Raw genomic sequence first — 14,198 nt, forward strand, 5'->3', positions numbered from 1 at the left:
ATCTGGAAAGGGTATTGCATTTTGTAGTATGTAACTTGTTTTCATTGATATGTATATATTTTTTTGAGATACAATGATAGTTTAATGAACATTGTATTGCAAAATTTACTTTTTGCATTTTCTTTTACAATATTTTATTGTTAATTCTGTGCCAGATTCATATTTATCTACTATTATTAAGTTTTCAGAAAAATATGTTAAAATATGGAACTTGTGTTAGGCTCATTATATTATATTGTTTTATATTTTACGTCTAAATAACAGTTACATTAAACTATGGAAATTTTACTATAACAACTAAAGGCCATACCTCATCCAGGGTGAACTCAACTTCTTTGGAATGGTCTACATTAGGATAGGGTCTTAGGAGTATGGCTTTTATTGTTTTTGTGTTCTGGGTTTTGAGTCAAAGCTTTGTATGCCTTTGATTTTATTTCAGATTTAGGAATAGTATTTTTAACTTCTATTTTAAAATTGTGGAAGTCTAGGACTACTAATCAGTTTCCAATGATATTACTACCAACTAGTTGTAATCTTCTAATCATAATAGGTTCAGAAGTTGAGTTCAGCTTAACTGGCCATTTGGTTGGGGTTATTTAAAAAGTAATAAGTAATAATATGCTTTATTTCCTGTAAAATCATAATACTTGTATTATGGCATTGCTAGAACTATATGCCATTGAAAAATTATGCGAAAATAGGTCTCCTACTTTTGCCTACTTTTTGATAAAATAGTCCTACTTTTCCTACTTTTTGGGTTGGAAAAGGTGCTGGAAGCCCTGTAGCACTCTTTTCAGGGTAAATAAAGGAAGTTATGTACTGTTGAAAAACATTTCTTTCAGAATTATATATATATATATATTTTATATGGAAAAGCCCTGAATTGTACAATTAACTGTAACAGGCTTTCTAATTTAGTTTGTATAATTTTTTAAGGATACTTATTACACATAGGTACATCTTGTAAATGCTTCAGTCACAGAATCAGAACTGTTCAAAAAAAATATTACATGGGTGTGGAATTTTTTTGTGTTTTTATTTTACATGTAAAATAACAACAGATTCTAATCTACGTGTACCAACACCAGATAATCTGTTGGAATATTCTTTATGCCGTAATGAACATTGGATTCTAGTTAGGATCTCTATAGTGATTACAAAAGTATACAAAAATAAAAATATATCCCAGGTGGAGTGGATCTCTTCACCTTAAATGATTGACTCTGATAGTGTATTGCAGTTAATTCACTATCTAATAATTCCTAGCACTTTTTTTTTTGTAATAAATATTATCTATAACGAACTGAAGTATAACCAGCTGACATTGCTGGGATCCGAAGCAGAGTGAAGGGGGATGATGACATTATTTTTGAAATCAAATGTAGACAGTAATTTTTATTTTATTTTGAATGTCAAGTTTGTAATATTTCAGTAACAACTACCAAAATTCTGTTTAATTGGTATGAAAGGGGATGGGTTATTTGTGTGTGTGTGTGTATATATATGTGTGTGTGTGTGTGTGTGTGTGTGTGTGTGTAGTCTGTTATTTTTTTGTTTGTTTCTAAAACAGTTAAACAATTTTATTTTGAGTTTGATGAAATTTTGCTTACTTGACGTTCAAAATAAGAAGATTAGCATTTACACATTTACATCCGAGTAAAAAACAAAACCCCGACCCTATCCTCATGTCAACATGATATATATACACACACACACACACATATATATACATATATATACATATACACACACATATATATATATATATTTATTTATGTATATGTGTGTATATATGTGTGTGTGTGTGTGTGTGTGTATATATATATATATATATATATATATATATATATATATATATATAGAGAGAGAGAGAGAGAGAGAGAGAGAGAGAGAGAGAGAGAGAGAGAGAGAGAGAGGAGAGAGAGAGAGAGAGAGAGGAGAGAGAAGGAATGTTCCCAGCCAGGGGCCTGCTGGAGCCGGGGATGACGTACACGGATATGAAGGACCTGGTGGCTGTACTCAAGGAGTCTGAGAACATGGCGGTTGTGAGCAGTAGCGAGGCACACCCTGAAAATATGCAAGTGGTGAGTAACGCTGATTTTACCTCAAGCCTCTTGGTAGAAAAAATCCCTTTCGGCTCAGCTTAAAGGTGCAGGTAGATTTTAAAGTACATATACCTTCTGGAAATTTCTAGAATCTTCTGGAAAATTTTGAGAACTTAATGTACATAACATCCTTTCATATTCCATGCAGCAAAAATGTTTCAAATGTTTTTAATTCTATGCATTCAGCATTGAATAACTTAGAACAAATTTTATACTATGGCTACTAAGGTTATAGCTACTTCATTCCTTCCGCTAATATGTGATCGTATGGAAATTTGATTAGCACCAAGGTTTAAAATAATATTTAGAAAGTATAAATAAGTTTGAACGAATATGATATTGTACATTGTAAATATATTTGAAATTTTTTTATCAAATTTGTTTATCAATCCTTGCAGTTATGGTTTGTCTTAAGAAAGTGTTTTAGACAAAATTTTGACTTAATATTTATAATATATACAATAAATTGTTATAGATTTGGTAGTTATATAATTTTTATTCTTCAACCCCTTTTATTTCCACAATTTGCAGCAATTGTATCAAAAATTGTTCAAAAACAAAGTTTTAGATAATTTTTAAAAAATTTACAAACAATTTGTACAGATTTAATAGCTTGCCTTCTAATGGCAGTTACACCATTGTGACTCTCAAATGGAGTTTCGTCGAACGTAGTTTGAAAATGATCTTAGGAGTTGCAGTCCGAACGTTCCGCCAAAGGAAACTGGGATTCGTTAACCAAAGATTGTATGAGCTTAAGTTCATTCAACTGTACAAAGTGGCAACAGTGTTGATGAACAGTTAGGTATTTAAATTGGCTGCATAATTTGATGCCATTTTTCTGGTAAAATAATTTTGTTAGGATCTGATAGTTGAAATGTTTAAAGTTGGCTGCATGTTTCGAGATGCAATTAAACAAACTAACGTAGCATTTACATAAAATATAATACCAGATGATGCAAAAAATGGACAGCAAATGTTGAAATTTGTCTGATCGAGAGAATATCTGCTTATAGATTTAGTGGAAGAAAATAAATACCAAAGTACTTCAATCAGTTGCAAAACCTCTATTTCAGTTTTTTTTTGATAGATGAAACCGCAAAATAAAATTCTCATCTCTAGTACCTGAAATGGTTCACTTCTTGGTGCATACACGTGTGGTCTCAGGATTTCTGCATAACGCATGTCAACCAATACATTTGCATTATTCTCTTTGTCTTCCGAATCATCGTCCGAAAAATGTTAAAAAATATACAAGAATCTGTGAGTTCCACAATTTGCATATAAGTTAAGTATTACTTTCTCAACATAACCTAACAGTTCATTCCCGAAACATTTTATCATATTAACACATGTATAAATCACTTTTCTCAACATAAGCTGTAACATAACATGTGTGCACACATGCATGCTCGTGTGTGTGTATGTGTGCGCACAGGTGGGTGTGCGCGTTTCCGTCCAAGGTTTACAGCCAAAAAAAGAGACAAAACTGAATATTCTAACTCCATAATTGTTTTAGGAACAATAATTTAGTTATTGAGATGTGGTTAAAATAGTGACGTTTTAATTCCTTGTCTACTGATTCAGATAATGACTTCAGATTATTTTTCTGCTGCCCGTTATTAGGCAAATAGTAATTTTAATTTTGTCATTTTTTGACGGTCACTTTTGGCAGTGTTCGAAATACTATTTTTAATTTTCCGGAAGTTTCACTATTGTCACGGTTACAATAGGTAGTCTTTTTTTTAAATATATGTAAAAGATTTCTCTACATATTAAGCGATATAAATTATACACCTAACCCTCACTTAGCATGTCTTCAGATTGCGCGGATTCATTTAGCGCGATGTGAATTTTATTGCCCCAGTCTTGAATAGCACGTCTGTAAATTTCAGTTAGTACAAAATCCCCGCAGGCAAAAAAAAAAATTGAGCACGACGCCACAAAGTCTGTTTCAACTTGTGTAAACAACAGATGTGCCGTGGGATACAGTTAACCAAACAAGGGGAGAAGAGATGCGCGCTTAGGTCTGTCTACGCTATCGGCTGTTGTACAAACATCAGCTATGGCAAATTAAATTGCGTCTATGGAGTGTAAAGGACCAAATGTTTTTACGTCCGCGCGTATGCCGCCGTGCCATACCGTTGTCGCCTGGCCACAGACCGGGCCGTGAACTCAGTCTAGCCAGTGGCAGGAAATCACTCAAACAAAAGCAACGCCTGCCCATTCACCTGCCGGTAACTGTAGGTGATATCACTCATAATGCATCGTGTTAAAGTATTTGAGACCAAACTAGAAGTATAACGGCGCACATATTGTCATGAAGGCTACGCTAATTTAGGTTGTACTTTAGTTTTAAGCAAGTCAATAATCGTAAGCATAATCGTACGAAATAAGGACTCTTACCAAAAGTTTATATAAGTCTAATGCTGTTGGCTCTACTAGCTGTTAACTGTACTAGCTGGAATATATTTTACATTAGATACTGGAACAGAAATGAACCGATGATTCACGTGGAAAAGGTTATTAAATTAATGTTGCAATGAAAAAAAATAATCTTTGGCCTGACAAGATTTATGTAAACCAGATGGTGATACTCGAATAACCAATTTAATTTTTGAAAAATTCAAATGGAACTATCCGGACAGTAATATCGGTTTCACTGTCAGTAAAGGATGGTTTGGAAAGGTACGCGACGTGAGTTGAAGGTCACGCCCGGGCGGGCAAGTCACTGAGCCGACTGACGATAAAGTACATAACCACGTACGTATCTCATTAAGCAGTGTCGTATTTGTCATACAAAGTGCGATGGGAGGCATATAAAGATAAATGGTGTGACATATTTATAGTTGAGTGTTAACACATTTATATCACGGTACGTAAAGTATATTTTCCTACACAATTTTGGAACACATTAAATAAATTAGCCTTGCTATTTATGCAAATTAATGCTTCAGAATACACAATTTCGAATAACACGAGCATTTTTATGAATGAATTAGTTGTGATAAGTGAGGGATAGGTGTACTTACATTCCTATCATTGTTTAGTTATTGTTTTTTTTACACATTTGCCTGAATGTTTATTGTAAAAAAAAAATTTTTCCCATGTGATGGTACTAAAAATACATATTTTCTTGGTGGTGTTACATATTTATTTTAACTTACTTGCAGGAAAGGTCTTTAATCTGTTACATTCGGGATGGCTGCCATGGCAGATTAGAAATTCTCAGGATTATTGAACATCAATATAGTTTTAAGAAGAACACCAAAGAAATAATAATGTACAGTACAGTGGTACTTAAAACAAACTGTAGTTAGCTACTCTGTAGAAAGGAAAAAATACAGATAAGCATTACTGTTTAAAAAAATTTTAGCTGTCACATTGTGTCTGTGATTCCCAACTCGTCTTAAAAAAATCATTACGGAAATGTAGTTGTGAAATTTAGTTAACTAGGATACAGGCTCACTGTACTGAGATGAAATGAGAGTAGTGATAAATTCTGAGCGAACTAATAATGCAGTCAGTTGGAATCCACCTGAAAGAATACAAACAGCCTAATTGTTGACTTTTGCAGGTTGGGCCGAATACCAGATTAAATATGTACTTTTAACTGAACATTGAATGTAGTGTGATTCCCCCCCCCTCCCTCATAAATTATTTCACAAAATGTATTTTTTTTCTTTAGGAGCCTCACGGTGAGACTGGGGAAAGTACCAACCAGAGTGAAGAGAAGTTATTGGAAAATTTGAACGAAGAGTTTGTTGAATTAAAAGGAAAAAAACAAACCCAGAGTAAACTGCACAGTAATAAATTTAGCACAGATAACAGTGATTTGGTTTCTGTCAGTGAAATTACTCCAGTCAAATCTCCCAGTCTTGAACTTAAACCAAATGATGATGTAGCTGAAATAGATGAAAACATGAAGAGACAAGACGTAGGTGATGAGGAAGACGTACCTAAAGTCACTGCTGGTATGGCTAGAACAGAAAACATGGAGCTTGATGTTGAATCAACATTAAATATAGAACCATTAAAAGGTGATGACAGTGATGATGTTGACATGTTGCCAGATAGTCAAGAGCAACCTGGCACAACTAAAATAGAGTCTTTTAGAAAAATACGTTCGTTAGGTCTAAAGAAGACTTCAAGTTTGGTCAGAAACTGCACATCCTCGGCTAGCAAACATACTGCAAAAGATGATGGCAACATTAATGTATTTGACTCAACAGACAGACCTCATGAGTCGACAGACAAACTACAAAGAAGATGTGTCCAAACACAAGAAAGGTTTCCTTTCTTTCTTCTACAACAGGGTGTAAATTTGGACACTTTTACAAAACATTTTAAGAAGTATGTTGATCGTTACCGTAAAAACTTGCTTCATATTCAGAGAAGTAGTGTTAATTTCTTGGAGTGGGGGAAACCTATCTCAATCACGTTTTTGAAAGGTGGTGCTTCTGCTGCAGATCCAAAAAAGTTGGATCTCTCTAAGCCGGCGAGTTCAAATGCTTACAATTTCCGTGAACGTGCCGCGAAAAACAAGGATCCGTATTCTTTAGACTCCGGAAACTTTGAGGACGACCCTGCTATTGGCATGGGTGCTAAAGAAACTTACATTTCTGATAGTTCAGGCAGTGAAAGCGAGGGAATAACATTGAAGCGAGACAAGAGGAAAAGTGAACACAAGGAAGACAGTGAGTGGAACAATTCTCCTGATAGTGTGCGACCTTCAGTTTGCAAGAGGATAAAATATTCTGTTTCCAAAGCAAATTCTAAAAACTTTGAGGATGTAGATTCAGATGAGGATTTTGAACCAACAGGTCATAAAAGGACACAAAAGCGCAATGGTCGTAGGGGTGGTGGTAGGGGGAGAGCAGGTAAATCGGTGGAAACTGGGAAGTCATCGCTTCGGAAGCAACCATCGAACAGAGGCAGGGGCAAGGCAGTAAAAGCTTTGGTAGTTGAAATGGAAGGTATCGAAGACTCCGTGTTACCTGAGTTGTGCTGTCAGAAGAGCGAGGAGTTTGACTTGAAGCCACAGCAGTCACCTCCAAAACAAAGTCAGGACAATGCTAGTGTTGCTTCATCTTCTGATTCGATACCTAATTCTCAAGAGCTCAGCTGCAAGTGTTTAAATGATAATGCTAAAGAGGTAAGATTTGTAGAGTAGTATTTGCATTACATTTCACAGTAAAGTTATCATTTGTAGAAACACTTTACGTAAAGTACTTTTTATACTTAAGTATTTTTTTATTGTTATAGTTGTTTACATACATTTTTACAATTTTTTTTTTGGGGGGGGGGGGGGGGGGGTGCACAGTGGTTGAATGGTCAAATTACCCACCTCCTACCAAGGCAACCCTGTTTCAGTTCCTAGTGAGTCAACTTTGATTCTTTGTTAGTGGGAAGCGTGGCAAACTTTGCCAAAGCGCTGATGAGTGATTAGTTAATAAAAATTCATGTCGTGTCCAAAATGTGCACACCTGATTAGATTACTTTGTGTGTTTTTGGATACAAGGAACACACTCATTTGAGTCTGTTCACTTAGTCTTAAAACACATTCAACGTGTTAATATTTACAGATTACAGAATATTAGCAGCCAGCAGATTTCTTGACGTCACGGTGATTGGGTGATCAGATCATAGGCCTCCGTCCAAGGCTATGAATTTTCAGTTCCCAGCAGGACAGGAAATGTGACAGACATAACTATAAGCTGCGGGGTGCTGCAGTCCGTCACTGTTCCATCTCATTTCACCCCTCTGGAAGGAGCTCTGTGTCATTGAGCCACCCTCAGTGAGGTGGTGCAGTGTATCCGAGTTGAGAGTACCTGGGTTTGAATCCCAGATCTGCCGTTTGAAATTGGATTTCCCATAGTTTCTGTAAAGCTATCCAGAAAAATGTAGAAATAGATCCTTACCATAGGGAAATAGCTGTTATATCTCCAACTACCTTGCTGTTGACAAGAATTAATCAGAAGCAAGGCTCAGGAAAATTTTTTATAATTAGTTTTCTAATTAATACTGGTTTATCTGGTTTGAAATATTTTTAGGACATATGCCATTACGGGCTACACTGTATGTCATGTGTCAATAATGGACAAAAAAGATGAATATGCAATCACAAGTCAAAATAGGTGATGTCAAAAGTTAAATGCAATGGCATATGTAAAAAAAAAAATTTTTGAATCAATTTTTCCCATTGCAATAATTATTCAAAGAACATACATGCAGAGTTTATCTGTCATGTAAGTTATCATTTAGTTTAATTTGTTAGTGGAAGACATCAGAGAGTTGGAAAAAAGTGTTTTGCACATTGGGGTGCTGCATGTAAACTTAATTACTAAAGGTCACTAAACGGGGCTGCTAACAACAGTATAATTTTTTTTTAAAATAGCTTTTTAAGTTCTCTCTTGTTTTTTATCGGTAATATGGCAGCTTTGATGTATTCATTTCATTGCAGACCAGTGATAGTTCTGACATCACTTTCCTGGGGTCGGCGCCTACACAAGCAGTCGCGGAGAAGCTGAGCGGTGATGTCATGTGCCCTATCTGTGGAAAAAATTTCACACCTGAAGAAATAGAAGTATGATGTTTTGATGTTTGTTCTGGCAAAAAATGTGTATTTATCTTTATCATCCCTAAAAAGTATTTCATTACTTTTCATCAGACAAATGTTGAATATTGATGCTCACATTATTTAATATCTGAAAATTCCTACTTGTGATAGGTTTATTAATCTGTTCTGAAGACCCTTAAAGCTCACCTGTGTTTATACTTGCAAAGATTCCACTCATTTCCTTGTTATGAAATTAAGTATTTTTTTCAATCTCATTTCATTCTTCATTCAAGACCATTTGGTCGGCTTGCTCATTTAGCCCCAAGGAAACTAAAGTTTGATTCCTGGCAGTCAATTTTGGTTTTATTTCAAGTGGGAACCGTGTTGAACGTTGCCGTGAGAAATGGATGAGTTATGGATGCACTCCTGTTTCCAGTCCGACCTTATGGTTCGGTGATTAGAGCTCTTGGCCTTTGAGCCAGGGACCCCGGGTTCAATTACCAACCATGTTGGGGATTTTTCACTCGTGGAAAAATTTTTTCCCATGTCCAGTCCTTTCATCTTTGTACTGTGGAAGGCAATTGAGAACTGCAGCTGTATCATCTCGCTCAAGTCATGACATGATTGCTGACACCTGTAAAACTACTTCCTTGACTATTTTACCTATCTTTGCTTTATGTACAAATTGTGTAAGAAAATTTATATTAACAGTTACTTGCTCAAATAAACTTATACAAAGAATTCGGTTTGGAAGAATGAAAACAGGTATTGTTTTTCCAATGCGCCATTCTAACTTTCACTCTACTAGTAGTATACACTTTCTGGAATTTTGAAAAGTTGTGAATATTTAATCTAGTTATGTAGATATGGTTTCAGTTAGAAGTACTGTGTGATACAATATGCGAAACCTTTTCAAGATACAACTATGTATTCCTTAACACACGCGGCACTATTATGGGTGACACACAGTTGCATTGGGTTAGTATCCAACATTATCTTGTGTATCTTTATGATTTACCAAAGTTAGACAACAATGATATATATTAGGATATCTATTCAATCAAGTAAACTAAACCTTTAAGCATATAAGTGACAAATTGAATCAATATTACAAATTATAACAATCATGTCAGACTAAACAATCATGTCAGACTAGTAAAAAATCAGAGAGCAGAAAATAATGAGTGTCTCCACCCTCTGGAACCTACAGGAATTATTAGCAAGTTAGTGCAAGAAAACTATTAAATAAAAAATGTAAGCTAAAAGTAAAATTAAGTATTCATTATCATGAAACTGAAGGTGTCAAGAAACAGATAATATTGGATACTACAAATAACTAAACTGATCTTTGAGATTATAACTCATTTTTTACTTACCAATTAAAACAATTGCAGAAAAAAATCATTTCTATTAAAGGGACAATTTAGGTTATATTTTTATGCTTGATTTTATAGTAAAGTTTTTTCCAGCTCTGTCAAACTTGACATGACCAGGATTGTACAATATAAATACTTTTACAATCTTTTGTCCATAGTTACCATTTAACATGGAAACAAAAGTTTGTCACTATATTGGAGATTATTATATAATTTGGAACTGACGGTCATCATGACATCAGCTGCGGAGACAGCTGTGATCAACATGTAGATCAACACACAATCTTCTAACTGCTGAATTTGAGTTCGCTGATCTCAGTCAATATACTGATGCCTCTTGAATGACTGTGCATCCTGACAAAAAGTCTCTGGTCACCAACAAGAAGTCTTTAGTTGAAGTCCATATAAAATGGGCTATTCTTAAAACAAACTGTCCTTTTAAATAAACAATTGAATTAGTACTCCACAATCAATAGGTAGTTCATTTAACACACTTGTGTCTTGCTGCGAATTTGTATCGATGCAGCTGAACAGTTCTATCTTCAGCATGTAGAACCAGCTATAATTCAACTTATTCTTTATTTAGTTAATAAATTATTAACTCTTCATTGTGGAAAAAGTTTTAAAAACACCAAATCTTGTAGTAAAGTACAATCAAACTACTAAATAAATTGAAGTAGTCTTTAAAACATTCAGCATTAATAAGACTCTAATACCACATCCAGCTATATTCAAAGTCTAAAATGTTCTGAACTAAAATTTTTAAAGAACAAACTTACTTGTGTGATAAAATAGCATTGGTTTTCGAAATAGATATTCTTTACCGTGCTTAAAAGCAGAAAAAAAAAACAATAAAATTCCAAAGCTGTTGATTATTAATTATTTTTTTGTTTTTAACTCTGCAGCGCCATAGAGTAATTTATAATGTTTCTGATTAAGATGATAATGGTTAAATTAAATTCTACATTGTTACTCTATGAAATTTCCTTACACCTGTAGTGATAACTTTGGTTCTATAGTCTGTTTCACGTTTAGATTGCAGTGCAGAGTAAATGGCGACCATTGTTGCCAGATTGAACTACCCAGCTTGTTAACATTAAAAATTTTATTCTGAATACTTTCTTTAATTATATGTTTTAATTTTTTTTACAATGTGGTGATTATTTGAAGACCATAAATTAGTGTCTATCGAAAGTAATATTATAGTTGTAGTCATTCTGACAAAAAGTAATAATTCAATGCTAAACACCATTATTATTTCACTGGAGAAACTTTTTTTGTCACAAGTCTGTTACTATTACTAACAACCTTGCATTCCATAAAATAATGTGCTATTCTCCAAAATAGCAAATAATATATAATATTGAATTATGTTAAAAAATCGTTGATAAAAGCAGTTGAAACCAAGATGGCTTGTTCGATTACAGTTCCTTAGGAATAAAAATGTAATGTAATCAGATTATGCTCTTGGTGAAATATTACACGAAAATGAATTTACAAAATTCTTATTCCAAATTTTCTTTTACAAAATACAATGTTCCAGATACATTCAAAAAATTTTCCATTACATTATAAAGTTTTGTCCAAAATTTTTGCGCTTTAGGGTGTGTATCTGGCAACAGAGCACACCGAAACAAGGACAACCACATAATGGCAGAAATCTTGCTTTGGAAGAAAAGAGTAAATGCTCATTTAAATGCACTCTGCAAACTAAGGATGAGACGTGCTACATCACTTCACCATTATCATTACTTATTTGTCACGAACTAGTTATGCCTGTTATCAAGAGTGTACGCAGTATTTCATTCTGATTGTTGGGGGATAGAACCACATTGCCTACTGCATGCTTTCATATTCTTTCCATTTGTCGGTGAGAATGATGATAGGTATTTTTAGGATTTCAAGGGGAAGTGGAGGAGAAAGGGGTAAGATATATATCCCCTTATCTCCTCCCCCTGCATGTTAAAAATAGCATCTGTGTGATTATAACATCTACCATGATGTTTCTTGAGTGCTCCAAGTATCAGGAGTAGACAGTGTTGAGGGCAGTCACTGCCCTTCATTGGAATCTAGGTTTGACCCCCAGTAGCGACAGACCCCATTTTATTTTCCTCTGAGAAATGTGATGAATGCTGCAGTGAATCTGTCGTGTTTCTTGGGGCACTGCATTCTTTTGCTGCTCTGTTGTCATTAATTTCCATCTTTATTGACCACAATTTTGAGGAAATGTTATCCTTTCAAACCTTCCAAACATTATATCAAGTGATGAGTCAAGTTAATTCTTCAAAACCACCAATTAACTCCATTAAGAATTGAATCTAAGGATCTAAATTGTAAACCGCTGTTTGTGTCTTCAATTTTCAAATATAAATTTGGCTTGAATTTATAATATAAAATTGAATATTAGTGACTTCAAGTGGGAGTTTCAATCAAATAAAAGATAGGTCCCAATACAAGACAGTAAAATACTAGATTTCACCCATCTTCTTATAACTGTGGCTTTGAAAACAGAACAGTTCCAAAATTTAAAAAAACTAATGGTCCCAAATATTTTGAGTAAAGGTTTGTAAATGTACATAAATTTTGATTGGAGAAATTAGAATATTATCTTAATTGCCTAAATTTTTTTTAATTTTAGTTCTGTACCATAATTAATGGTTATCTCTTGTGTTACAGCTGCATGCTTCAACATGTGACCTGTATTGTTCGGATAGGAGCCAGAATGAAGACGTTATCATTTAGCATATAAAAATCTAAATATTGAATAATAAGTCTAGCAAGCCTTGAAGGTATATCTTTGCTTACTTTTCGTACCGAACATACTACGTATATCAGTGAAAGATTGTGTCGCAGTGGTCTAGTGTCTACAAAGTTCAAGTTTCAAGATTAACAGAGAACGTACTGTTAAGAAAGTCGTGTGATATTAAAATAGTAAGTTGTATTATTATTAATAGGAAGAATAATATTTATTCTAAACGTAATGCATTTGAAGGAGTGGTGCATATTCTGTCATTTGGTATTTTCAAATTTTTTATCAGTTAATTTTTTTAATGTTTTTATGTTTACCGTGATTGAGATAGTACAATTATCTCAATTTTATTTTAAACACATGAATATTATATGTAAGATGATTTTGATGAATTCGAACTAATGTGGACCAATATGTAGTCATGTTAGCAATATTTTTGGATTAAGCAAATTAACTATGTATGCCTTGCTTGCAGTGAAGTGAAACAATTCAGAATAAAAGTCATGGTATTTTTTGTTATTTAGGTTTTTTCTAAGAGATGTGTTTGTTATGTCCATATTCACAGAAAAAGAGCTGATAAAATTATTCCCAGTGGTCTTAATGCAATGTTGCACTCAACAAGTTTGTCATTGACAAATTCAGTTGTAAGTTTTCAGTTTGTTTAATTATTTTTAAAGTAAGCTATTTGACAGCAAATTACTATTTTCTTTGCATCTCTGCAGGGCCATAGCCAAGATGTTGAAGGAGGAGTCCAGTAAAGCAATAATTTTAACTACATAATTTTGTCTGTGATGAAGTTTTCTTTATAATTGAATTTTAAAATAAAATGATTGCCCACTAAAATCCAGAAAATAGTAGACGTGTAGAACTCCAATGTTTACCCATAGAAATTAGTGTAATTATTTTACTTGAGAAAATAAAACTGTACATTTTGTATTTTTATTTAATTGTTTTTAATATTTTGTTAAGTCAAGTGTTTAAAGATTTTGTTGAAATAAGTCATAAATAAATATATTATTAATGTTATTAAAAATGTGAAACACACATGTCAAGTTTGTATGAAAGATAAGCTTACAGTAACATTGCAAACAGCATTAAACTTGGACTACTTGGAAACACACAGTCTGGATAAATGCAGATTGGAGCATGAAATTTTCTCTTCTAATTACTATTATTGGGGAATTTCCATACTTTAACAGTATTTCAAGTAAGTTTTCTGATCAATTCCAACTTCCCTTATTTTACCTTACTTTCCTTAAAGTGGCCACCCTGAATAATCCTTCCAAAGTAATCTCTCTGTACCTTATGTAGCTTAGTTGCTGTAACTTTCTTATTCTGTCTTCACTTTTTTTTTCTTCCTTTTCTCCTTTTAAAAGGTGAGGTGGCAGACCTTTTCCTTGGCTTTGTTCCTG

At 33.7% G+C, this 14,198-nt stretch overlaps 1 protein-coding gene across 2 annotated transcripts in view; it reads left to right on the plus strand.

The window, feature by feature from the left end:
* The window catches only part of LOC134541683 (uncharacterized), a 23,988-nt gene extending 10,683 nt beyond the window's left edge, over positions 1–13,305 (plus strand). The window contains exons 3-6 of one of the 2 annotated variants that reach the window (XM_063385304.1): positions 1,960–2,084; positions 5,791–7,257; positions 8,566–8,688; positions 12,714–13,305. In XM_063385304.1, the coding sequence (XP_063241374.1) occupies positions 1,960–2,084; positions 5,791–7,257; positions 8,566–8,688; positions 12,714–12,779 (1,781 nt within the window). In that variant the 3' untranslated portion in view covers positions 12,780–13,305. The remainder of the gene's footprint in view (positions 1–1,959; positions 2,085–5,790; positions 7,258–8,565; positions 8,689–12,713) is intronic. The other variant, XM_063385313.1, reaches the window with a different exon arrangement.
* Positions 13,306–14,198: the final 893 nt, after the last annotated feature.

The sequence above is a fragment of the Bacillus rossius genome, chromosome 1, assembly GCF_032445375.1.
Source record: "Bacillus rossius redtenbacheri isolate Brsri chromosome 1, Brsri_v3, whole genome shotgun sequence".
Classification (NCBI taxonomy): domain Eukaryota; kingdom Metazoa; phylum Arthropoda; class Insecta; order Phasmatodea; family Bacillidae; genus Bacillus; species Bacillus rossius.